Below are 27,398 nucleotides of genomic sequence, written 5' to 3'. Positions count from 1 at the left end.
CACAATAAGAGGTGAGAGAGCTGAAAAGGGATCTAAACCTTTAGAGGAAGCTGAGATAGCAAACCTTTTCTACTTACTTCTGTAAACTTTTCTTGTGTTCAGTTTCTGTGACAAACATAAAATGTGAATAACTGATGCGGAAATCCTGATATCCCTGATCATCACTGCAACTGCAGGATCCATGATATTAGTTTCAGGGCTTTTAAGTCTCGGTGAAACTGGCCAGATGGGTGAGACAGAAGGTCTGGAAGAGGATACAATACACAGATCATGGTGTTTCAGATGAGGCCAAAAGAAAGGAAACCAGACCTGCCGAGGCCAGAACTGGGTAATGAGAATCGGTGTTGCCTTCTGCAGAACGTTGGTTATAAGGGGAAAGGGGGGAAATGCATAAGAGAGACCTGGGGCCAATTGTGGACTGGAGCATCACTATGAGACTCCCCTATCAGTGGATCACAGCAAAGTAGCTGCTGCACTTGGTGTTTAGATGGAAACCGAAAAGATCATAGAATGGCATGCCTCAGCAACTGAAATTCATTGTTGTCACTGACTGAGAGACTACTCATTAAGCAGAAGAAAAAATTCTGCCAGGAAACAAACTCCCCGAGATGTGTGTTATCACCAGAAAATATTGGAAAGACATGGTCCACTGCCAGTCCCTCATAGCTTCCCAGCATAACAGGTAAAAATGGGTTCCCCCTTGCTTTTTCATACACCAGTCCACTGCCATGTTGTCTGTCTGTATGGATATCATACCCTTGGAAAGGGAGTCCTGAAAGGGCTGCAACTCTAAGAGGACTACCCTCATCTTCAAGTTGTTGTTATGAAGCTTGACCACTGCCATCAACCATGTGTCTTAAACTATCTTCGTCTCTAAGTGCCCCCACTCCAGAAGGGAGACATCCATGGTCACAAGGCTGTCTTGGGTGAAAAAATAAAAGGTCAATCCCATGCGACTAGGTTAGAGGTCAAACTACAAAGAATGTGGCACCTGCATATTGGTGCGAGTCATACAGGGAATGCGGTTTTGATGCATCACTAACCACTGGACAGAGAGGGTCCACTGCAGTAATCTCATGTAAAACCTTGCCTGAGGAGCCAACATAATGGAAACTATTCACCCAGTAGACAAAAGAATTTGCCTTGCTGGGGAATTTAAAGAAGAGAGGACTTCAGAAGCTTGGTGACAGACAGAGGACTAGAGTCCAGAAGGCAATTTGGTATGTGTCCAAGTGGTACCTCATGAACTCTGTGTCAGTGTCAGCCGGCTTTTGTTTAAATTTACAGTAATCTCCAAGTATGGAGCTAAATGGAACAAGAAGTCCCTGCACTGGATAAGTAGATCCTTGGAGGAAGGAGTGAGGATCTAGTCATCTAAATGGGGAGGACAGAATCCTTGCAGTCTTAGATACACTACCACTGCTGCTATGCATCTGTCAAACACCTGGGGGCTATGGTGAGACTAAATGGCAGTGCTCTGAACTTGAAATGACAGTCTCCCAGCCGAAAATGGAAAAATTGCCTGCACTGCCTTGTTATCTTAACATGGTAGTAGATGCCCTGAAGACCTACTGAGTACTTCCTCTTTTCTGACCTCAAGTGGATGGAACCATGAACATTCAAGTCTTTGTTTCACAAGCTGAAAGTGATTGAGGTCCAAAATGGGCCTAAGGTCCGTGGTCTTTTTTGAAATCAAAAAGAATCTTGAATAGGCTTCAGATCATTTCTGGTCTGCTGAGAGGTCATAGATGATTTGCTTTTTTGCTGCTAATTCCCTCTGATTAGGTGGGATGTCAGAGATTTAATTTTTTTTTTTGTGAGGGAGAAAGCAAAGGGAATAATGTAGCTTTTGGTGATTATCTTCTGCCCCAATGAATCTTTAGTGATAGTTAGCTAATCATGAGGGTACAGAGATCAAGTAGACCCGATTGTCTCCAGACCATGACAGCCAGGCAATTGCTCAGAAGAGCAAAAAGGGTTTCTCGGTAAATGAACCCTAAAACCTTTGATTTTTGTGATCCACCTCTGCCCTGAGAAGACATCCAATAAAGTAACCCTAGAAAGGTACAATAAGAATAAAAACTCCAAAACAGACTACGAATATAAAAACAATTTATTTATCTCATTGAGTGTTGAGCCATTTGTAGTAACACAAGGGAATTATGGGTAGGGGAGAAGCCTTAGCCCTGGATCCTACAGTTTGAAAATAGGCCACCTCTGATAACCCATCAGTGGAGTTGAACAGAGAAGACAACGTCTGATATTAAACAAGCTAAAATTCAGATGTTCACAAATTATTTACAGCTTCATCTCTGGTTATGACTAGAAGCAATTAGTATCCTATAATGAACTCAAGTCACAAAATGCATATGCAGTAACAGAATCTCTTTCTAAACAGTTTGAAGATCATGTAAAAATGTATTTATGTACGGTTTCATTTCTGCAGTAATAGTGTTTTTCTTGTGTAAAGTGGGTTTTCTGATTCAAAAATATATAGTTTTTTTTTTTCACCAGAATCTGTTTTTATTAAGTGTAAAAGCTTTTGTTTGTATTTAATGCATGCTGAGCAGCTGTCCATGTACTTCCTGATTCAGAATTACGTGGGTGCGCTTTCTGGATCATTGCAATACAGATAACTATAGATGTTGACAATACAGCAAGCTGAAACACCACCCCCTGTGTGGACAGGCTGACATTGACTGTTTGTTCCCATCCTTACAGGGACGTATGCCAAATTTTTAGTGCATCATCTACTGCAGAAGACTACAGTTGATGGACATAAGCCCCAAAAAGACAAAGGTCAAAACATTCTGGCAGATTCTGTCCAAACTTTAGCCTCCTTACCCCAAGGCAAACTAAAAAGGAAGCTGTAATCCAGGACACAAACAGCAGTCTGTTGTAGGATACTTAGTCGAGGTCCCCCCCCTGCATGCACTAGGAGCTTATTTTTTAGGAGCAGGAAGAAAATAATGCAGATGTTTTCAAATGTCAAATAACATTCTGCTTCATAAGTGGGACGATAAAAAACAGCACAATTACGCAGAGGGTCTGAGCAGAGAACCACATGCCATTCATTGGTGGACTTCAGTATATGTCTCTCCAAAGGAAATATCATAAAGACAGGAGCTATTACACTTGTCTGTCTCAGAGGTAAAAGGTGAACTAGTATCCGTAGCTCCATAATGGGGCAACTCATACTCACCTTGTGCCAAGGATCAAATAACAGAACCATAATACCTGTGTAAGCGATCTCTGATACCCCTATGTTTTAATGATGGCTGCTAGCATCAGAATGTGTTCCCAAATGGTAAAGTTCTGCACTTGAAGTACAGATCCCTCCAGACAAACAATGAATGCAAGTACACTGTCTGGGTCATCTCTGTGGGTCAAACTAGTACAGGAAGACCGTTTTGAGTATCCATTACATTAACCAGGGAGTCCTAAATGACTGGACATGAAGCTTAGGCAGAAGATGCATCAATTCTGAGGACAACTGCTGAACTGCATTGGGAGAACCACAGGGGCTAAAGTAGGTATGCACCCGGTACTAACACAGAGGATATACAGACATACGAGATGAGTGCGACTATGACCCTCAGTAGTAGAGAGGAATGCATGCAACTTTCAAAGCTACTTTAGACATGGACCAAGTAGAAAAAATTAAACTGATGTCTTGCCTGCAACTACCTTACATTTAAAAAAATGTCAGTATCAACATCTGGCACAAAACCGAGAGGGATCCTTCCACCAAGTCTATGCACTGGACAACCTTGACATCTTTCATAGAGTAGAAGTTTCCTGCTGCTGATACCATATTGGCAATGATTTTACATTACTATGCCAAGCCAGACAGAGAGAGAGAGAGAGAGTGCCAGACAGAGGTCCAGCTCATGATCTGATGGTTACAGGAACATTTTTCATTTTCAAGAGTTCACCATTTTGGGAACTTGGCATGAGAACTTTTCTATGGTGAACATAAGGCCTGAATGCCCAGACTGTGTGACTAGTAAAATAATCTGAGTGGCACATGTGCTCAGTGTGTTCTTCTACCTAGAATGATAATGTTGACTACGCACTAGCAGGAAGTTTGAGGAACAGAAAATTCAGCAATGTCCATAGCACAGAACAGCTTAAGAAATTCTAACACCTTCTCACTGCAGAAAGCTTAGGAAGTAGTTAAGTCTCCCTCTTCTGGAGAAGATGTGTTATGAAGCTTACAGGGTAAAAGTGCATGATCACTTTTCCTCATAAAAGAGTCTACAAAATTACTTCTACACTGATTCTAAAAGACAGCGCATAAGCTAAGACTTTATATATACTTATACCATAACTTGGCACTTACCTGGCCTTTGTATTCATCTGCTATCTTTGAATAGTGCTCTACCCTCTGTAGCAAGTCTTTAAAGAGATGTGGCCTTTCTTCAGCCTCCTGAAACCGATCTTGAATTGGATTGCCAAATTTCTGAAAGCAAAATTTATGTCAGATTTAAGAGTCAAATTTATGATTAAGGATGTTAATGTTAATCTTATAAAAAGGATTAAATCCTCACCTTCAGTTCTGCAATTTTGTTGACATACACATCTTTGTTTTGGTCTTCACCATCTTCATACAGCCAGCTTTCAGTTTCTGTCAACAATGCTGAGAATCGATTATGATCCTGGAAGAAAACAAACATTAAAACTATGCAATTTCCTAATTGAAAATGTTCACAACAAGCAGAATCAAGTCACACTTTACCTTTGCCAATTACAGAATGTTGTTAGATGAACATACATAGCTGTTCGGGTGGTAAACTGACTCAAGGAACCTCGTTTTCAAGCTAAAACTGTGGATTAATCATCAGATTTTGACTTAAACTCTACAGTCCAGTTACTGTCATGAAAGACGGGGTTTAATTTAATCTCCAACAGATTTATCTGTGCTTTCTCCTGTTAATTTTTACGGACATGGGCTGGTTTAACAGATTGCAGCATTTTTTTACATTCTCCAGTGAATATACATCATAGCTGATAAACAGCAGCATTATTTGACAAGTAGTATTGGGAGTTCTGTGCCAAATGCACACCACACATACATTATGGCGCAGTGGTGCAGCGGTTTCCATTGTCGTCTCACAGCAAAAGGTTCTGCGGTTCGATTCTTGGCTGGGGTGTCTTCTGTGCACAGTCTGCATGTCCTGCATTTGTGTAGGTTTCTTCCCACATTACTAAGACATGTGTTAGGAGCATTTCTCCCCAGGCCTCTGCTGAAAATCGTCTCATTCCAAGTCAGAGTTTCCCAGTAAACAAATGTTAAACAAATAAAAAATATCCCAGCACTTTCTATATTTGACAGAGCTGCACTTTACTTGCTAGTTGTAAATGCATAACTAATGGCTTTAATGATGGCAGACAAATGCAATGCAAATCCAGCTTTTGTATTGCAGCTATTGGCTTTAAACCCTGGAGCTCAGGACATGTATGGGTCCTGTGGAATTTAAATATGATTGCTACTGTTTATTGTTTTGTTTGTTTTTTTTATCTCAGCTAAAACATTTTGCTATGGCACCAGGTATTTTTACACTTTGTGCCAACCTCAGTAATGTCTAGTTTTGTATTATTTTTCTGAAGTAAAAGTGTACAAAATTGTAGCTCTTGTGCATTCAAACATTCAAAATGTGCAGCAAGTGTGATTTCCCCATTCTGGAGAATACAAATTTATAATGTACTAAATTCTTGCACAGTTTAGCTACAATATCCACTGAATAAACTGTTTGAGAGGAAGGCATGGGAGACTATTTAGTTTTCAATTTAAGTTCTATTTTTTTCTGTAACCCCCATCTGCAGATCTCTGCAGTATCTCAGTGCCACATCACAGCTCAGTCATTGGCCTATCGGTATTTTTCATCCCTAATTTGTGATGGAGTTGTTGCCAACTGGCAGTACTGCATTTCTTCAAGCTAATGTCTTTTGGGACTGAACTACTGCACATTCAAAACTGAGGCACAAGTTATGGCAGTGCAGTTCAAGAATCTTTTGAATTATTGCAGACGTCAGCTGGTGCAGAGTGGGTAGAAATTATACTGATATTTAGTTGTGAAAGGATGTTGGCATAGTGAATACTTGAGTGGTTTTCTGTAAATGTTTAAGTTTAGCAAAAAGTCACTTTTTTCAGTGCTGCTGGCGTGACTCTGCTTGTTGATGACTTTCATGCAGGATGGTGGCAGGTTTTTTTTCAAGCTCTACAATACTTTGCAGTTAAAAACAGTGGACAAAGGCCCACTGCTTGCTTTTCGCCTTTGTTTCCAGGTGTAGTATGTGCTATGGGTTGGTGTACTATGCCTTCGATTCATTTCTTTTGAGTCGTGTTCTGGTTATATTTACTATTAGTTATTGCTGTAAAACTCCTTAATAAGCATTCTTTCTTGGAAGAGAAAATACATTTCTGAAATGCAGACAGGTGTTTTTCCTGTTTTGATACCTTGGTAATTGACATAGCAGGCAATGCAACATACAACTGTGTATAAGTTTAGTATCTTAAATTTTAGAAGACTAATTTTTTGTTGACCCCACTGGCCAATACCTCCCACATTAAAAGAGTTTAAGTAGCCCAGAAAAGGCAATATAAGCCAGTTGAAAATTTTCTATTACAGTGGAGACAAATATACATACGGATATTAAAACCGCTGGTTACTAAAATGAGGGGCAGAAAGCTATGAACTATGACCATTTTATAATTTAGACTGTAGGAGAACTGGTCATTTATTTCCTTGTTTATAGGAAACAGGGAAACTGAAATAAAATGCCAATTAGTCTGTTGCTGTATTAGTTCTGCAGCCTTCCAGACAAGCCAGTATTCAGAAGTCTGCTTAAAAAAGTTACATTATGACTCTTATCATCCAAACCACTACTAAAAAGAATAACTGAAAAAAGTGAGTTACTGGCAAAACAATACTTGAACACCAGTAAGAAAACAGTCACATCTGCCTATTCTTCAAGCTGAGTGTTCTACAGAGGAAGCTATCATTAGTTAAATGTTAAGTGAAATAAAATGCTGGATCTTTCACCGGAAATGTTATCAAGCTGCCAGTGCATTCTGGGAGCTAGCCATGTCCTGGAATTATGACAGTATCAACCTGCCAATACATTCTGGGAGCTAGCCAGGTCCTCAAATTATGACAGTATCAAACTGCCAATGCGTTCTGGGAGCTAGCCATGTCTTGGAATTATGATGGTATCAGGCTTGTACTCTTGGTGCAAACAGATTCTACTGTTGGCAGATTTACCCTGGTTTTCCACAGCAAAGATGTGTTTCATGTTATACATTCCAAACATTCTTTTCAAGCCTCCATGAGTTCATTTAATATGACATTGGTCTCCTTTGTTAAACTTCTATAAATGTTTTGGATTTCTAATACCTTGACAAAAAAGGACCTTGGTTTTCTGGATAGTTAAGGATATGAAAAGCAAGAGCTCAAGAGATGCTGCCATCAATCTACTCTGAAACAGGTCATTATTAATTATAATGCTGTCTGCAAAATGACAATGAGGCCCAGCCATCCAGGTGGAGATGAGCAGAACTGCACGTTACTCATGATTTGGTGCTCAGCTACTAACGCACGTACTACATTAAGTAACCCCTATAAGAAACTTTGTGGAGGGGGGGGGGTGCTGCAAAGGCAGTTAACACTAGAAGACTGGAGAAAACTTCTACTGTTACTTACATAAGGGAAAGCTTGAAAATGTATGCAAATGAGGCACTGTATATCTGCACCAAAGGAAACAAAGGGTTTCATTCATTAAAGAAATATAACACAGCAGAAATAAATGGTCCCAACAACAGTGTCTGATGACGTTGGGCAAAACATTCAAAATGAGGAGAATTAGGAAAGCCCACTGAAAATCCAGCATTTTGCTGATCTCAAATTAAAAAAACCTAAAAGCATTTTCGAGTCTGCTTGCCTACATCAAAGGTTAGGGACAACGAAGAAATCAATTGAATGTGGAAGAGCCAAGGAAAAAAAAAAAAGAAATGGACCGAGCAGTGGCTATGGTTTAGACCATACGGAGTGGTACAACACTCAGATCTGACTGCAAATGCAATCAACTGGGATTGGCTGATCTCCCCAACACTTCGCACACGGGGTAGTTGACCAGCACACCTCTCCCTAGCTATGCTACTGCTGAAGACTGAATGCTTATGCTGGCAGTCCCCATGTACAAAAAGCATCTGCATGGCCCCTCCCCTCACTAATGAGCTAGCGTAACAGACCCCACTTTGGCAGTAAGCCCTGCAAGCCAACACAGTAAAGCATTAAGTAATGACTCCTGTACGACAAAAGCTGTCATCATCAGTTTTTATCTTCCATTACCTGGGGAGGGGGTGCTAAAAGGACAACCCAACAAGGGGTTTACAGGATGGATAAAAAAAATATAAAAGATAATGAAATTATATGTTTTTATGACTACACAAGATAATACATAGATATAAAGCAGGAGTATGGGTGTTGGGGAACTGACAACTGCGAGACTGCAAAGGGATATTTAAACAAACAAAAGAAAAGAAACAGCATCTCAAAACTGATAACATAAATGTAATGTCAGTTTCATAAGAAAACTCTAGTGGACTACATGTTTACAGGTCTGTTGAAAGCTAATGTGATTTATCAAACTATAGCTCCTGTCAGCCAGATTCAGACATCTAAAGACCAAAGCAAAGCATGGCCAAAATGTGTTTTCTAAATGGGCAGGTGCTCCAACAACCACTTACTAAAGATGAACTCAAAATAATCAAAATTTTCAAGTAAAGCAATTTTGCAGCAACCTCAAGAGTGAAGGAGCTGCCTGGCATTTGTTTGCCACTTTAGGAGCGATCCTGTCAGATTAACTAAAAACTGAATAGGTCAATCCCAAGCAACATATCAAGCCACTGCCACAGGATGACATCACAGAAGCACACCTGAATAAATAAAAATGGAAATGAGGAGCAGCGGTCATGAAAAGAGGCTACGTTATTCAGTACCATAATTACCCGAATTTCATCACTGTCTACACATAGAAGGCTTTGATCATCTTCCTACAGAGTTCCAAGGCTTACTGAATAAATCCTGATGGCTCTACTGAAGTGTAGTGATAGCTAAACAAAATAAAAAGCAATCTATTTATACTGTTTGCCATGCATAAAATCGCCAACATACAAATACAAATTATCCGCCTTTATGATTTTTTCCCCTGTTAACCAGGCAAGTGATTCAGATATCTGCATGAAAATATAAGACAATGGTACAAAGCAAATGAATTACATTTACAAATACTTCATGATCTGAATCACAAGAAAAAATATCAATTAGTTTTAAAATCTTCCTAACCTAGATGCATTCTCATTTAAGTATAATAAATGAAAGGATTTTATGATAAGGTACCTCTTCTGCAACAAATTTTTCATATGGACCACTCAGCTTGGCCCTGAAGTCATAAACGTATTCTTCAACTGCATTCTTTGCTTCATTTCGTTCTTTCTCTAGCTTGTCCTGCATGACCATTTTCCCCTGTGTTGAAAAACAAGCAAACAAAAAAACTTTACATGAAATCTGGAGAGACCAAAAACATTTCATATTACAATAACCACACTCTGCCTCCAAGAAACAAGAATATTAAATTTAAAGAAATGTACTCTTTACCAAGCCAAGACCGTTCTTACAAACTCATCTCTACAAGACTCCAGGAGACCAAAGGTATGTACAAGTAACTATTTACATAAAATTCATACCTAAATCATAAATAAACAAGCCTGTTACCTGATGAAGTTTCCCAAGGGACCTACAATATCCCATTAAAACTCAGACACAGCAATCTCAACTGCCCGGAAGTAACTGCACGAAATTACAGACGCAAGTTAATAAACTGTCTAAACAGGTGTACAGTTTAAGCGTCACACTTGGGAAATCCAAAACAATTCTGGAAAGCAAAAAAAAGTTGTCCATTATACACTAAAGGATTACTACAATTCCAAAACACGTACATTGATTGAACAGCTCAATTAGCATGCCTACACCAATACAAAGCAGTCTGGCCACTTATGTATTGAGTGGCTGGACTTCCCACTCACAAATGCTCAGTGGTATCCCTACATGTATTTTACGAGGGACAGGGTAAACTAAGAAAAATCCGGGACATTCTGAGAACTCTGACAGCTCAGAAGTATCGTTACTGGCAGTAAGATTGATCATATTGCTTGTAACCATTCCTCCAAACTGTCCACGCTTTTTGAAAACATCCCTAATTTTCTTCATGTTTTTGCCCTTGTCCCTCAAATGTTTTGTTTTTCTAATAAACTGCTGAGGCACACAGAATTTCAGATGTCCAAGTAAAACAAAACATACATAATAATAAAACAAGCAGACTGCTACAGAGGTCCTCCCCTCTATTCCATTACACAGCACTTTACTGTGCAAGAGTGGGGTCATTCATACTATATGCAATCTTTACATTTAAATATCGTAAACAGCAGATAAAAAGGAGCCTCCTAGATGAGTACTACAGTTTGTACTCAGCCTCTCCAGGATCAGCATTTGGTATCTTTTTCCTGAAGTCCCCGTTCTCCTAGTTGCACCGATACCCATGGCAATGTATGCCACAATCTTATGCATTGACAACATAAACACACAGATGACCAGATGTCAGTCTGTCCTTCTGTCAATACTGAGAATGTACAGCTGTGTAAATTGAACTTAACACTAGATATTCAAATGATCATTGATGCAGTAACTTTAGCTGTATGGGTTATATCACGCAAAGAGTAAACAGCCAGCCAGCTTCCAAAGCTTTATGGCTCCCTGTATGCACCCAAAACTGTCAAGCAGCTTGAGCTGAGATGACAAAGACAAGTTTGGGTGCGGAACCCTTCAGAGCTTTCCTGCCAGCAGACAATGCTAAGAAAATATTAAAGTTGTGCATGGAACCAAAACGATGCACAGAAGCCCACAATGCAAAGAACCTCTAAACAAATGCCACAAGCACACTAGGAATCTGTATTTACTCATTTAATCAGACATAACAGCTGCAGAGCATGGTTTTGCCTCAAGAGGCTTTTTCACTACAAAAAGAACAAAAATTACACAAAAATACAAGTAAATCCGGCTTTGAAACACAACTTCCTGGTCACATGTACATTTTATAAAGGTCTGACATCCAAAACACAGTTAATTTTTTTAAAAATGCTTACCATCTGAATAACTTCAAATTCATATATCAAAATTTAAGCACATATTAACAAAAATGCTTTTTTCATGTGTATATAACAAAATTGTTCCTGTTTAATACCTTAATCCTAGATAAATGCATAATCATATACTGCCATCTAGTAGCTTTTTATTAAAAACAGGATAAAAAATAAATTACTATTAGAAATATTTATACTGTTTCATTTAAACGTGGCAATACAGATGCTCCCAAATTGATGACCCATTTCAGTTCAATAGGATTTAATTTATTAAATTAAGTACTTACAACCTTATCAATACCTATAAGAGTAAAAACAGCCCCACTATGTTTATATAAATGCTCCCTTTTCCAGCTGATGCTTCTACAGTGACATTAAGTGACATTTGTCCCACATAAAAAGCTCCACATTGAGTATGAAAAAGAAATACAGACATGAGAAAGAAACGGAGACCTGATATTGTGCAATATTTATGTGAAGGAGAAAGCCAAAAAAGCAACCACAAAGATTTTAGAACATAATTTCAGGCAAAGGCACCAGATAAGGAAAATTTAACAATATAAAAAAATAAGATTGCAAAGTAGAAGTTAAAAAATAGCAGCTGAAGTTATGGAATACCTGTGAAGTGAAGAATTTGGTGTAGAAAGTCCACATCACAGCATGGTGGAACGATGAGTCCTCCAGTAAGGAGAAACCAGAGCAGCAGGAGACATGAAGAAAGAAATTTAATATAGTGCAATATTTATGCAAAAGAGAAAGTGAAACCAAGCAATACAAAAAGAGCAGCAACAAAAATATTTGAAAAGAAATACAGGCAAAAACATCCGAAAAGTTTACAATACAAAAAATAAGAAAACAAAGAAGCAAACTAGAAAGGAGGTTTAGTAATGGAGAAGTTACAAGAAATAGAAACTGAGATTACGGATTACCTGCGACGTGAAGGATGTACTGTACAAAATCCAACTCAGACAACATCACAGCAGGATAGAGCAATGAATTCCCAAATTAAGAAGAAACCAGTGGAGTATGAAGCATCTGATCTGTTGCCATATGAACATACTTTGGAGACTTCAGCAGGAAATCCGTATAAAAGTTCAAGTGGAGTTGTACAGCAAGGGAGGGAACAAGAAAGCTGGCAACTCTGATGCAGTAAATGTTGTCGAGTGATAGGCCAGTAGTTCCCACAGAGCAATGGATGATACAGAATGAAACAGAATGAAACTGAACAGAATATGGCACAGGAAGATGCTCTGGAACATTCTGTAAAATGCCCACCGGAAATGAAGAACAAAGAATGTACCCAGTTTAGAAGAAAATGATCTAAGGGAAGAGCTGTTTGATTTAATAGAGATGGATAGGCATATTAAGATCAAAGAAAGAAACAGACTACAGAAAGTCAATAAGATCCAAAATATTAGAAGTCTGATAAAACAAATGAACACAGGAATCAGGACTGTTCACAGAAATTTGTGCGAAATAACAGAAGTAAATAAGATATATTACTGCGCAGTTAAATTAGTAACAGATAAAATCTTACCATAAAAACACACGGCAGTGAGGGAAACACACGGCAATGAGGGAAAGAAAGGGGAGAAAACAAATGCCATCATGGAAGTATTGAACAGAGAAAACTATAAAGCAATTAAGACAAGAAGTGTCACTGTTAGAAAAGTACAGAAGAGGGAACAGATCAACAAAAATACTCGAAGATAGACGTGATAAAAGTAACGCATAGTATCAGAACAGGATCTATTGCATACTACCGCAAATAAGATAGCACAAGCAGAAAAACTTAGAAAGATAGGTGGGTACATATAAAGGAAAAATACAAAATAAGCAATTTACCGATGAACCAAAAAGTTTTATAGAGAATTGGGAAACGCTGCAAAAGTTATAGAAAGATCATCAAAACATAGAAGAAAACACATTTCAGAGAAATATCTATGAAGATCCTGTGGAACATAAGAAAGATACTAAATGGAAAGAAGTGAAAAAAAAAAAAAAAAAAAAAAAAAAAGAATAAGAAATTCAAATGTACAGGATATGAAATGGGATGAAGTAACGGCCAGAGAAAATTAAACACAATTAAGAAAATCTTAACTGGAAAACCCCATGCCCAGATGCAGTACCTAGCTTCTGGCTAAAAGTACTAACATCTTTACATGAAGATTTAGCCTTGAGTAAGAATTACTTATATGCACACCCGGAACAGATGCCAATCTGGATAACAGGAAAATACTACTACTTCTTAAGAGAGAGCCTAAAAACTACGGAGCAGTAACTTGCCTTTTGATGATGTACACACTATACATTGGAATTGATGCTGACAGAATTTATAGTCATTTAGGCAAAAAACTCAATCATGGCAACAGAACAAAAGGGTAACAAAAGAAAAGTCATATGGAACAAAGGATCATTTGTTAAATAAAGTAGTAATGAAGAACTTGAAAGGGGAGGAATCTAAGTATGGCATGGACAGACTACAAAAAAAAGGTATTTAACATCATCCCACATTCATGGATAAAAGACAAGATAAAAGAGTGTTTAAGATACACCTTACACTGACAGATTACATTACAGCAACCATGAAACAAGTGCCAAACCACTTTACAATGAAGTCATGATCAAAGACAAATTATTATTCCAGGGATAAAAATTCAAGGGGCAATTTTCTAGGATGACCTTTCTCATTGCTGCCCTTTTGTCTTGCCCTTAACCCATTAAGCTGTACTTAACAGATTAGGTCATAGCTGCAATCTGGCTCCCCGAAAACAACAAAGTGCAAAGACTTGTCTTCTTTTTGTGAATTATTTAAAATTGTATAGTTAAGTCAGATGAACTGAAAGCATAGTTACAAGTAGTCCAAGCTTTCTCAGACAATATAAGAATGTCATTTGGTCTTGATAAATGTGCAAAAGCAACCTTTAAAGCAGGAAAACTGCAGCACCAAGAAAACATCAGTTTGGGACAGGAATATGATAGCAAAGAACTGTATACGTACTTCGGAACTGATGAAGGATCGACAATAACACATGAACAAATGCAAATAAAACTTAGCAAAGAATACTTTAGAAGACTAAAATTAATAGTGAAAACAGCTCTGACATCTAGGGACAAAGTCCAAGCTATAACCAATTTGCTCTTCCTGTCCCAAGTTAAGAGTTTTGGAGTGACTGGCTCCAAAAGGTACTGGATCAGTTCAACAAGAAAAATGCTTCATGCTTATCAAATGGTTTATGAAAATCAGTGTATACCAGGATTATATATCCCCCATTCTAAAGGAGGTATGGGCCTCTTCTAAATTGATTATATGAACAGAACTGATCATACGACTGCATATGTATCTGCTGACCTCAAAAGATCCAAACATAGTGAAAGTTTTAAAACATAAGGAAAATAAGTCTAAGATGACTTTCCTGCTTAGTTTAGCAGAAGCATATCTGTGTCAAGCAGGAATGGAAATCAAACCACAAATAGATAAAAATCAGGCAGCAACTGAATGTGCCAAAAAATAAAATAAATATAAGGTGAAGGATCAGAAGAGAAGGCAAGAAATGTGTAAAATTCAAAAATTTCAAAAAACTCTGGAATAGATTGCCCATACATGTCAAGCAGAGTGCCTCTTTGGCCCTCTTCAAAAGGAACCTTCACGATTGGATGGGAGAAAGGAAATTCATCCCAGGGATCACGTCAGTCGCTCTGCTAGACAGGGGTCCAGGAAATAAATAGTGTGGGAAGAAATAGCCAGGGAATTGTTATGGCTAGGCTTGTATAGGCCCTAGGGCTGATAGCCTAGTACCAACCTATGAACCTATATAGCTGCAAGTACAGAAAGCTCTTGGAACAACCTCATGCCCAACAGGACTGAATGCAGGATTTGGCTAATGTGAGGTGAATTTAAACCAAACGATTAAAGGTTAATAATGGTGTCCCAGAAAAGTGAAGTACGCACACGGTTTATAAAGTCCATTGAACACGTGGGAGAAACAGACAAATTCCGGTTTTGTAAAAAAGAATTGGAGTCGTACATCTTGTTGCTGGGTGTGATACACTAATGGCAGAGGGACTGTATACTGAAAGACATAACGTGGCAAGACTACTACATTGGGATTATGCAAACATTACTAATATTGAAGTAGCTGAGAAGCATTGGCAACATGCACCATAAAGCATTATAAAAAATGCTGTTTATATGAGATCACCCATTACCAACAGTTCAAAAAATAGATGCGAGAAAACCAGATACAGTATTCCATAAAAAGACAAAAGTGGCACTGATCAATGAATTTGCTACAACCAGTAACTACCGTGTCTTATATACGGAAAGACAGTCATAAAATACCAGGATTTACAGAGCAATGAGGAAGAAGGATACGCAGACAATTCCAACAGTAGTAGGAGCAATGGGTCTCATAAAAAAGAACTTACAATCATACTTAGATATGTTACCGATACATGCAACTCTGTATGAAATGTAGGAATCAATTCTGAGCACTTCTAGCTAGCATCGAAGACTGAAACAATATTAATTTCATGAACTTTAATCACAGGAATGGGGTCCATTCCCATTATGGTATTAGAAACCCAAAATCCATCCAGTCACAACCCTTTTTTCCACATTCCTGCATTGAGGTTGTGGTGTCACTTCAACAATGACAATCACCTAGTAGTTCATCCGCACCAAACTCACAAGCACACTCACGCCTCTGACCAATTTACAGTGTCCAAGCCACCTGCTGCCTGTCTTTGTAATGTAGGAGGAAACTGGAGCACACGAAGGAAACCGACACGAACATAGGGAGAGCATTCAAACTCCACACAAGACTTGGAGAAATTAAACCAAAACATACTGCCATATGTACCACCCATTCAGTGCTACCATTAATAAAGTGCCTAATATCACAGGCACAGGATGTACTGACAAATGTAAAATAGCTAGTATTACATACCCTGATAATCTGATTTTAAAAAACTTCCATCAGCTGGAAGCAGTGTAAGAAACACATTGATGTTTATGCAGAACAAAAACATAAAAGGCTTGTAAGGAATACTCATGACCACTGGATTATGTTGATGATTTAAATGATTTACAGTCACTTTATTTTAAAAAATCAGGTTTTAATCCCCCATATCACCCAGCAGTCAGACTATCTGAACAACAAGTACTGCAGGAATTAGTGTTAGAACATAAATCAGTGTTTAGGAATTATCAATATAATTTAAAGAAAGAAAAGCAGGCTTTGAAAGATTTGGCTAAAAACAAACTTATTTCTAAAGCCGATAAACGTGGGGCAGTGATTATATGGGATTGTGCTGAATATCAAAAAGCAGACAGACAACTGTCACCTTTACAGTTCTGTCAAAAATTTAGATCCAACTAGGCATTTTAAAGTTGAAACTAATACATGTATAGAGAAGTGGGTAGAGTAAGCAGTTATTATAGAATATTTTGAATTTATAGCTCAAAACCCAACATTTAACTGATTTTTGACTTATTTAGAATTAGGGATGTTATTTGGATAACTGCTGGGATTTAAGGAAAGGAAATATGCATGATTTTTAAGAGTGTCTCATATTTAATAAATGGTAATAGCATGGGTATATAATTTATGTACCCAGTGGATTTGTTTGTTAGTCAGTTTCTGAATGTGCAGATAACTATTTCACCCATAGTTTCGTGTGTATACTGATATATAAGAAGCCTTTTCATAAAATGCCATTCTTATGGCTACGAGTTGCCATCCTACGTATGGGGTAAATAATATTCCACATGCACAGTTTTAAGGGGTAGATGTATTTGAAATGATGAGCATCAAAAGCAAACCCATACACTTTTTAAATATGAGATAAGAAATATGATTTTAAGCTGTTGCATGAAAGTAATACCATGGTAAACATGCACGATTATTCAGCTTTGTTAATATGCGATACTAAGGTGCAATATATATATATATATATATATATATATGCGCATCTATATTAAAACACCGAATGTTTAACAGTTTGAATCCCTAAAGGTCGACCTTTAGTGATCTGTTAAAACATCGAATGTTCGTAAAAAAGAAATGCAAAAAAAAAAAAATTAAAGGGTGTAAGCAGGAGGGCTGTGCCCCCCCCCCCCGCTACTTAAATATACCAACTCCGAGACCACACCACATTGAAGTAAATGGAAATCTCCCCTTACAGAGATTTCCCGTTTACCCGTTCGTTGTTCTGCACTTTTGCTATTCTCGTGTCAACAATGTCAGATTCTACATTGTCGGCTTTCGAAAATTTAATATAGACCCTATAAACAGCTAAGTAGTTGAGGTTTTTGATAACATATTAACATTTTTAGGGTCAGGGATATTCTGAATAAACACTGGGATACTTGTCAGGGGACCTTTCTTATGGAAAGATTTTGGAAAATATTTGTGTTATGTCCTATAGAAGAGGACACAAGTGCCCATTTTTTTTCAGGATTTAAACATATGGTGAGTTTGACTAAGACTCTAGGAAACTCCATGCAAGGTATCAGGCTCTGTAATACTAGATATTTTACATCTGTCAACACAATTGCAGCACTGAATGGGTGGTACATATGGCAATATAACAAAGCAGAGCTTTTAGTGGGACAAATACCACTTATGTGGAAGCATTGTACTTATTTACATTTGAGGGACATCAGGTGTGCATTGTTTAAGCATTTATAGAAACACAGTGGTGCCGTTTTTGCTTTTATAGGTATTGGTACGGTTGTAAGTACCTCTTATTAATAAGACTCAAAAGACAGCAAAAATTAAATCAAACTGAGCAAAAATGGATCAATTTGGGGGCGTCGGTATTTACAAGTTTAAATGAATTAGTATAAATACTTGCACTGGTAATTTGGGTGGCCACAGTAGTACAAAGGTTAGCATGGTCACCTCACAACAAGAGGCTCTCCGAATAGATTCTCGGCTGGTGTGCCTTCTATGTGGAGTAAGCATATCCTCTCTGCTATCATGTGGGTTTCTTCGGGGTGCTCCAGTTTCCTCCCACATCCCAAAGACATGCTGAAGGTGGATTGGACACACTAAATTGGCCCTAGGTGTGAGTGTGTGCCTTCTGTGGAAGGTTTGGCACCAGGCTGGCAACTTGACACTGTAAAATTCCACTGCCAATTGTTCTGCGGACTGTTGCCCTGCTGTGGTGACCCCAATGGGAAAAGCCGAAAAGAAGATTTATACTGATATCTTTAAATATTTATACTGACGACTTACTTTTGATGCTGTTGTTTTATAAAAAGCCACTAGATGGCAGTATATGATTATATATTTCTCTAGCAAATAATTCTCTTAAACAATAAGAACAATTATGTTATATACACATGATAAAATTTGTTAATGTGCTTACATTTTGATATGTTAATTTGAAGATAGTCGGATTATAATTATTTATTAAGAAAATAAGTGCATTTTGGATATCTGACCTTTATAAATGTACACATGACTAGGAAGTTATGTTTTAAAGCTGAATTTACTGGTGTTTTTTGTGATTTTGTTGTTTTGCATTGCAAAAGTCTCTTTTGATGCTAAACCATGGTCTACAGTAGCTGATATGTCTGAGTAAAGGAATAAATACAAACTTTTAGAGAGCTAGTTGTGTTTTTTTTTCTTTTAGAAATACGTGTGTGTATATATGCACACATACATACACAGGGTCTATGTTAAATCATCAAATGCTTAAAGCGAACAATTTATCGCGAAAGCTTAGAACAGTGATTTCTTTTCCAAGGGGAAAAAAAATCACTGCTTCACAAAACACAAAAAAATTGTAAAATATTACATAAAGTGGCAAGTCCGAGATCACACTACAGTCACGAAAATGGCAAAGTAACGCAGAGGCCAAGCGATTTCTTTCCCAGGGTACGAGTTTGCTTATATTCCGTTTCGCTATTTTGCCTTTTCATGTTTTCAAGTTCGATCAAGACGCATTTGAAAGAATGCATCTTCGATCATTTTATAGGAACCCGCATACACATTGTGTGTCTATGAATGTATGTTATGTGTATATATATATATATATATATATATATATATATATATATATATATATATACATATATATATATATATATATATATATATATATATATATATATACACACACACACGCACACACACACACACACACACACACACTACAGGCATTATTATTGGGGCATTTTGACCTGTGGTGAAAAATTAAAAGACATTGTGGGGACCTTGACCAACATTCACATATAAAAGGACGAGTAATATAAAGAAACTGGTCAGATAGCTGTGCTCAGTGTAAATACATTCTTGATAGCCAGCAAGTACAATTAAACAATAAAACAAATCTATTGTGTATGCCCTAAATGGTAATTGTATGATGAAAGGGCTGGTATACTTAGCAGTCTGCTCTTCCTGTCCTGCCTTTTATGATGGCGAGACGCAGAGGCAGTTGAAAAAACGAATTTAAGACCACAGCTACGATATTCTGAAATGTAACCAGAACAATGCCCTAGTTAGACATTCAACATCATGTCTTGGGTTCAAATATTTTTCATTTACCATTGTTGTAAAACATCTTTACTGAATTATCACTTGTGAGGGCTTTTCATCAAGAAAAAAAGTTAGTCACTGTCCCACTGTACTCATTCCTCATTAGACCCATTATAGAATACAACTGTCCATTTGGTATGTACCTCTCAAGACATCTGCAACAACTGGAAAGGCCGCAAAATACCTCACTAAAAGAATCACAGGCCTAAAGCATATGCCCTATGCTGACAGTCTAAAAAAACTCCAGCTAGTCTGTCGCATATAGTCTACTCAGAGGCGATCTCTGCTTAACATACAAGGCCATATCAAACCCAGAGCTGTTGGACATGCTACACTTAAAGAAATCCCAATCCCTCAGAGCCACACACTGCAGGGATCTAAACCTTATCATCACAATGAACAAAACATGCTGGAGGGATAGGTTCCTGACCCAGAGACTCCTCAGACTCTGGAATAGACTGCCCATACATGTAACCAGAGCGCCTCTTTGGCCCTCTTCAAAAGGAACCTTGACAATTGGATGGGAGATAGGAAATTCACCCCGGGGATCATGTCAGTTGCCCTGCTAGACAGGGGTCCAGGGAAGTAAACATTGTGGGAAGAAATAGCCAGGGAATTGTTATGACTAGGCTTGTATAGGCCCTAGGGCCGAAAGCCTAGTACCAACCTATGAACCTATAGGCAAATTTACATTTATACAAAAATAATCAAACTGTATTAACATTAACAAATATTATACTTCACGTATACTGATATACATCATATAACCTAAGCAACATTACATAAACTATTCAATTCCAGACCTTTTTAAGCAAGAAACATCTTTATTAAACCATCACTTACGACATAAGCAATCATACATTTATGTAAATGAAAACAAACCACTCCGACGCAATCCTAGTTTCAAGAATTTTACATCACAAACCATATTAACCCACTCCCAGATGCAAACATTATACATCACTTATCTACCCAATCATTTTCAGTCACACATTACACAGCTCATTTAAGTCCTGCCTTCTTTTAAACTTCATGTCTCCCCTGTATGTATTGTTTCCACAATTCCCATTTCTCCCCTGTATGTATTGTTTCCACAATTCCCATTTCTCTCCTGTATGTATTGTTTCCACAATTCCCATTTCTCCCCTGTATGTATTGTTTCCACAATTCCCATTTTTTTCTACGTGGTGTGCGCTTACCTTTTTCTAAAGGTCTCAATCCAGGTGCACACCCAGCAAGGCCTTACTATGTCTAGGCAATTATGATCCTGTAAAATATTTTTCATTTACCATTTAAAAAAAATAACCCCTAATCCAAGGGGAGGTTCATGGAAGGACTACTTGGAACTAAGAGAATTAATATGGCAAATGAGACTAGCTGCGACTCACTTTCCAGGCATCAATGACAGTATTTAAGTAACACCAGTATTAAAATAAAGGGCCAATAAATTACAATGAGAATAACACCATGGTAACATGAACAAAACTGATTTTGCACTGTTTGTATTTGCATATTTTTATTACACTTTATATATACTTTTTCCATACTGATGGTTTTTTCATGTCATACAATTTTATATTTTTTATGTCATATCTGTATAGCATATATTTGCTCTGCATTTAAAAATACGTTTAATATTGATTCAGTTTTTATTCACTGTTTTTATATCAATAGTTATGGTTTATATGTTCCACGTTCAAGAATTTAGAAAGGGTGCCTTTAACCCTCTACACTTGATTAATTAGTTAACTGGCAGTCAATCAGTTGTTTTATTATAAAAGTGCTTTTCAGGGCTGTGGTATTTTTGTTCTGATGAAGTCTACTTCATGATTTAGATGAAAAGTCAATCGTGAATTTGTAAGCTTTAATAAAGGTGTTCGTTGGTGGTTGTAAAACATTAGTGCGTGGCTTCCCTTCTGGAGCTGCAGTCTGCTTAGAACAGGTGGATTTATTGGTTTCTTGGTTCTTTTGTTGGAACTTTTTTTCCACATTAGTTTTCTTACATTCCTTTTTTGTTTTAACTATGTTTTTCATGTTGATCACTGCTGCAGTAGTCTTAGCTAAATAGGTAGATTACCCTTGCTAACTATATTTGAGATGGAAGAAAGGTCCATGAGCCCCCAGAAGAATTGTCCTAGCAAAGCATGATCTAGTCCTAGAGAAGAAATCAAGCTTATAGTGCTTTGAAAAAGTACAGAGGACTAAGCAGTAGCTTTAGAATACAACTGTTTCTAAAAGATGAAGCCAAGGCCCTGGTAGAGAGGGAGTTGACCCACCCTAGAATAGATATGTTATGACGAGTACAACAAAAGGTAATAGCCTTAGACAACCAATTGGTTGACACAGGATGTCCCCTCCTCTTACTTACACAAGAAATGAACAATTAAACCGAAGAGCTGAAAGATTTAGTTCTGTCAAACTAGGACTTGTTTATGGACACCCAAGGTGTGGAATATCCTTTCTCCCTCATTTCCAGGTACAGGAAAGAAAATGGGGAGCTGGATAGTTTGTCTTTTTTACTTTTAGTAAACTCAGATACCACTTAAGGCATAACAGAAGGATTAGTTCTCAAAGAAACTATGACCCTGTGGAAAAAGAGAAAAAGCCGACTCACCACGAAAACTTGCAACTCAGATACTCTTTTTACAAAAGTTAGAGCAATCAGTAAAATTGTTTTTCAATGTTAAGAACCTCAAGTTAGCCAGATCAGCTGGTTAAAATGGATCAAATGTTAGCTTCTGCAACACAAAATTAAGATCCCGAGAAGTGGCCACCAGTTTTGTAAAAGGTCTCTTATGCAAAACCCCCTTCAAGGACATTCTGACTTAAAACTGCATTGAGAGAGGTGGCTCCATGGGCAGATATGCTGAAATGGCCGATGCAGGAATAAGAATGCCAATAACAATTCACACAAGTATTGTAAAACCAGAGAATAAACTACCCTTGAATGGGTGCTGGTTGTGATGTTTGCACCAACGAGGAAACCTTTTCCATTTGCTAATATGCGATTTTCTAGCTGCAGGCTTTCTTGCCTCCATTAGTACCTGCTGCATGTCTCCAGGTAACAGCTACCTAAAAGGAATAAAGACCCCATCAACCAGGCAGTCAATTATGATGATTTATGTTGGGATGTATCAAACCCCTGGTCTTATGTGACTAGAACCAGTCTGTGAGGAAGCTTGTGGTAAATTGCCCCTAGCCATTTTCAAAAGAAGGAAGAACCACAGTTGTCTGGGCCAGAAGGGAGTTACCACGATGACCTTGGGTGATTCCTTCTGAATCTTCAGAAATATGGAAAGGCATACAGCAACCTTTCTTTCTTAAGGAAAAAAAAGGAATTGGCTTTCCAGGCCTTTCTACATGGAGTAGTGGAATAAAATTTTGACTGATTATTGTTCAGACAGAAGACAAAAAGGTCTGCTTGAGGAATTCTCCATAGATGGATCAAATCTTGGAAGACCCCCTGATCTAGTTTCCATTTGCAAAGGTCTGTTCTAGTCTCGCTCAGTCTTTTTGGGATTAAACTGTCTTTGTGATGGAAAGGAGAGTGGAAAATGGGAACTGCTGATTGACAGCACTCACAATCCTGCCAAGCAATTAGTTTAGGCACCCCGGAGGAGGCAAAAAAGCTGCTCATTCTTCCAAATTTTTGTCTTGCATAAGATAACCACAAAAAGGATGGCAATTCAATCTTGCAACAGATGCAACTTTAGGTACATAGGCAATATCAATGGCCAAGGTCAATCACAAAAAAAAAAAATTACAAAGTGTATTTTCACATCAAGGATTACACAACTCTTTACCTTTGAAGGCACAGAAATACTAAGCATACTGCAAAGAAGACTTGAACAGAATTAACCATCTCAAGAGCATTAGAAACAGCCTTCAGAAATTCATATCCCATAAATGGGATCAAAATCTTACTATGTCCAAGTAAAAATATCTCTCTCAAGAACAGCTACAATACAACACTAGATCCCATAGAGATGAATCCTCTTAACAGAATAAAGATAAACCAAGATATGCAAGATAAAGTAAATAAATCAACTTGGGTAAATCTTGTAGAGGTCCACTAAAACTTAAACCTTAATTATGTAAAGGGACAAGAATGATCTCTTCGCTGAACAAACACAAAAAAAATGATGTACCACATTATAGCAGTTCTGATGTGCAGATATAGGCAATTACCCAAAAGACCACTGCCCTTGAACAGGCAGGATTGTCCATGCACACTCCCCAAACCATGTCTGACATATCTGTTTACTGACAGGAAGAAAAGAAGCAAAGGACATAATGGCTCTCTTATCGGCTGATGTCACTTAGCAGATATATGTGACAAAGCCAAACGAAGAGTCACTGCCAAAGACTTGGTCCTTAAGAAATTTAATAATTAATGCCTGGTATTTAAATAATCATGTTGCTGGCAGACACACAGTCTAAGATTTAGGGAAATATGCATGCGAACAGAGAAGGTTATGTGATCATAAATGAGACAGCATACATCTCTTCAACTAATGTTGAATATAAAGAATACATAGATGGATTCACTAAAGCTAAAGTTTGCAGTTAGTGCACTGGATTAAAGTTATGTACAATTAATAAGCTGCTTGTAGTCCAAGGTTTGATTCCATCAACCTCCAGATCCCTACTATGTGACACTGAGCAAGTCACTTAACTAGATGGTGCTGCGAAGTTGCCCAGTGGGGTTACCTGGGTGACATAAAAAAATTTAAAGTAAAACATGCACTAGACAGAGTAGGAGTAAGGTAATCATTGTGGTATGTAAAAACATGCAACATCCATACTCCTCAAACCTAAATCCAAAACTGGACATTTGCAAAACATTCTGTGATCTGTGTTTATCTAAATGGAAGACCTAACAACAAATATGGTTTCTGGCACATGTGAAACCTGAGATACTTTCTTCAAAGTCTGTAAGTAGGTACATGAAGACAAACAAAAATAAAGACCCAAATTAACCACTCAATTCAAATGGCAAGTTAAATAATCTGGAGGTGTACTATTCTCATATTTTAGCTGTTAAGCAAATAAAGCTACAAACTGGTCTTGACTAATTTAATTTATTGCTGAATAATAACATAACCCCTTCTTTTTCAAAAGCTGTGCACTGGAATATTATTTAAGGGAACAAAAATGCTCCAAAGTAAAACAGGGAAAGTGTTAAAACTTTACTGTTTACTTACTTGACTTTTCTATCAAAGCAACAGCAACACAACTAAAGTTATAGGTAGGCACAGAAGTGGGGGGGGGGTGATGCAATGGATTAAACATTTGTCTCCAAAGACAGAAATGCCAAAAGACTGGTTAAAAATTAAAGCTCCTAGAAATGAACTAGCAAAACCATATTTGATGCAAAAAATATTTTCAAGAACCACTATTAATTGCAACTTGTGGAAAAGAGGGATAATTGCTAAAAAAAATGCTGTCAATCAAAAATTAAGTAAATTGTGGTTCCACATACTACAAAGAAAAGTAAGGACAGGATTCAGAGAAAGTAAAAAAAAAAAAAAAAAAAAATTCAGACTAAATGACATAGTAAAAACTGAAAAGAACTGCGAAAATCAAAAGCGGCTACCAGAAGAAGAAAAAGTGACATCACTGTGGACCATCCATGCAATGCTACAATGGAAGAGCAATGTAAGGTAAGGAAACCTGCCCTAGATGTAGAGCAATGTAAGGGAGGGAAACCTGCCCCAGATGTAGAGCAATGTAAGGGAAGGAAACGTGCCCCAGATGTAGAGCAATGTAAGGGAAGGAAACCTACCCCAGATGTAAAGCAATGTTGTTGTGTCTTTCGGCTTTTCCCGGTTAGGGGTCGCCACAGCAGAACTCCGGTCCGCTAATGACTGGCAGTAGATTTTTACATGCCGAGTTGCTGGCCCTGACGCACAACCTTCAAAGGTATGCCCATTCACACATGTCTCCACACAGAAGAGGCTCTAGCTGAGAATCGAACAGGACATAATCTTACTGTGAGGCGACAACGCTACCGCAGCACCACCACCGCAGTCCAGATGTAAAGCAATGTAAGGGAAGGAAACCTGCGCCAGGTGTAGAGCAATGTAAGGGAAGGAAACCTGCCCCAGATGTAGAGCAATGCAAGGGAAGGAAACCTGCCCCAGATGTAGAGCAATGCAAGGGAAGGAAACCTGCCCCAGATGTAGAGCAATGTAAGGGAAGGAAACCTGCCCTAGGTGTAAAGCAATGTAAGGGAAGGAAACCTGCCCCAGGTGTAAAGCAATGTAAGGGAAGGAAACCTGCCCCACATGTACAGCAATGTAAGGGAAGGAAACCTGCCCCACATGTAGAACAATGTAAGGGAAGGAAACCTGCCCCAGGTGTAGAGCAATGTAAGGGAAGGAAACTAGCCCCACATGTAGAGCAATGTAAGGGAAGGAAACCTGCGCCAGATGTAGAGCAATGTAAGGGATGGAAACCTGCGCCAGATGTAGAGCAATGTAAGGGATGGAAACCTGCGCCAGATGTAGAGCAATGCAAGGGAAGGAAACCTGCCCCAGATGTAGAGCAATGTAAGGGAGGGAAACCTGCCCCAGATGTAGAGCAATGTAAGGAAAGGAAACCTGCCCCAGATGTAGAGCAATGTAAGGAAAGGAAACCTGGCCCAGATGTAAAGTAATGTAAGAGAAGGAAACCTGCCCCACATGTAGAACAATGTAAGGGAAGGAAACTAGCCCCACATGTAGAACAATGTAAGAGAAGGAAACCTGCCCCACATATACAGCAATGTAAGGGAAGGACACTAGCCCCACATGTAGAACAATGTAAGAGAAGGAAACCTGCTCCAGATGTAGAGCAATGTAAGGGATGGAAACCTGACCCAAATGTAGAGCAATGTAAGGGAAGGAAACCTGCCCCAGATGTAGAGCAATGTAAGGGAAGGAAACCTGCCCCAAATGTAGAGCAATGTAAGGGAAGGAAACCTGCCCCACATGTAGAGCAATGTAAGGGATGGAAACCTGCCCCACATGTAGAGCAATGTAAGGGATGGAAACCTGCCCCACATGTAGAGCAATGTAAGGGAAGGAAACCTGCACCAGATGTAGAGTAATGTAAGGGAAGGAAACCTGCCCCAGATGTAGAGCAATGTAAGGGAAGGAAACCTGCCCCACATGTAGAGCAATGTAAGGGAAGGAAACCTGCACCAGATGTAGAGTAATGTAAGGGAAGGAAACCTGCCCCAGATGTAGAGCAATGTAAGGGATGGAAACCTGCCCCAGATGTAGAGCAATGTAAGGGAAGGAAACCTGCCCCACATCTAGAGCAATGTAAGGGAAGGAAACTAGCCCCACATGTACAGCAATGTAAGGGAAGGAAACTAGACCCACATGTACAGCAATGTAAGGGAAGGAAACTAACCCCACATGTAGAACAATGTAAGAGAAGGAAACCTGCCCCAGATGTAGAGCAATGTAAGGGATGGAAACCTGCCCCAAATGTAGAGCAATGTAAGGGATGGAAACCTGCCCCAGATGTAGAGCAATGTAAGGGAAGGAAACCTGCCCCAGATGTAGGCAATGTAAGGGAAGGAAACCTGCCCCAAATGTAGAGCAATGTAAGGGAAGAAAACCTGCCCCACATGTAGAGCAATGTAAGGGAAGGAAACCTGCCCC

The 27,398-nt window shown here is 38.4% G+C and overlaps 1 protein-coding gene across 1 annotated transcript in view; it reads right to left on the bottom strand.

Annotated features, from left to right (window-relative positions):
- The window catches only part of HSPH1 (heat shock protein family H (Hsp110) member 1), a 322,955-nt gene that overhangs the window by 24,005 nt on the left and 271,552 nt on the right, over positions 1-27,398 (bottom strand). The window contains exons 14-16 of the mRNA XM_044073239.1: positions 9,402-9,527; positions 4,551-4,658; positions 4,343-4,462 (exon numbers count right to left, since the gene is read on the bottom strand). Of these exons, the coding sequence (XP_043929174.1) occupies positions 4,343-4,462; positions 4,551-4,658; positions 9,402-9,527 (354 nt within the window). The remainder of the gene's footprint in view (positions 1-4,342; positions 4,463-4,550; positions 4,659-9,401; positions 9,528-27,398) is intronic.

This window comes from Protopterus annectens, chromosome 5.part1, assembly GCF_019279795.1.
Source record: "Protopterus annectens isolate FY-2018-M chromosome 5.part1, PAN1.0, whole genome shotgun sequence".
NCBI classification, from domain to species: Eukaryota; Metazoa; Chordata; order Ceratodontiformes; family Protopteridae; genus Protopterus; species Protopterus annectens.
Note: the sequence above shows the minus strand (reverse complement) of the source record. Positions and strands in the feature narration are given on the sequence as shown.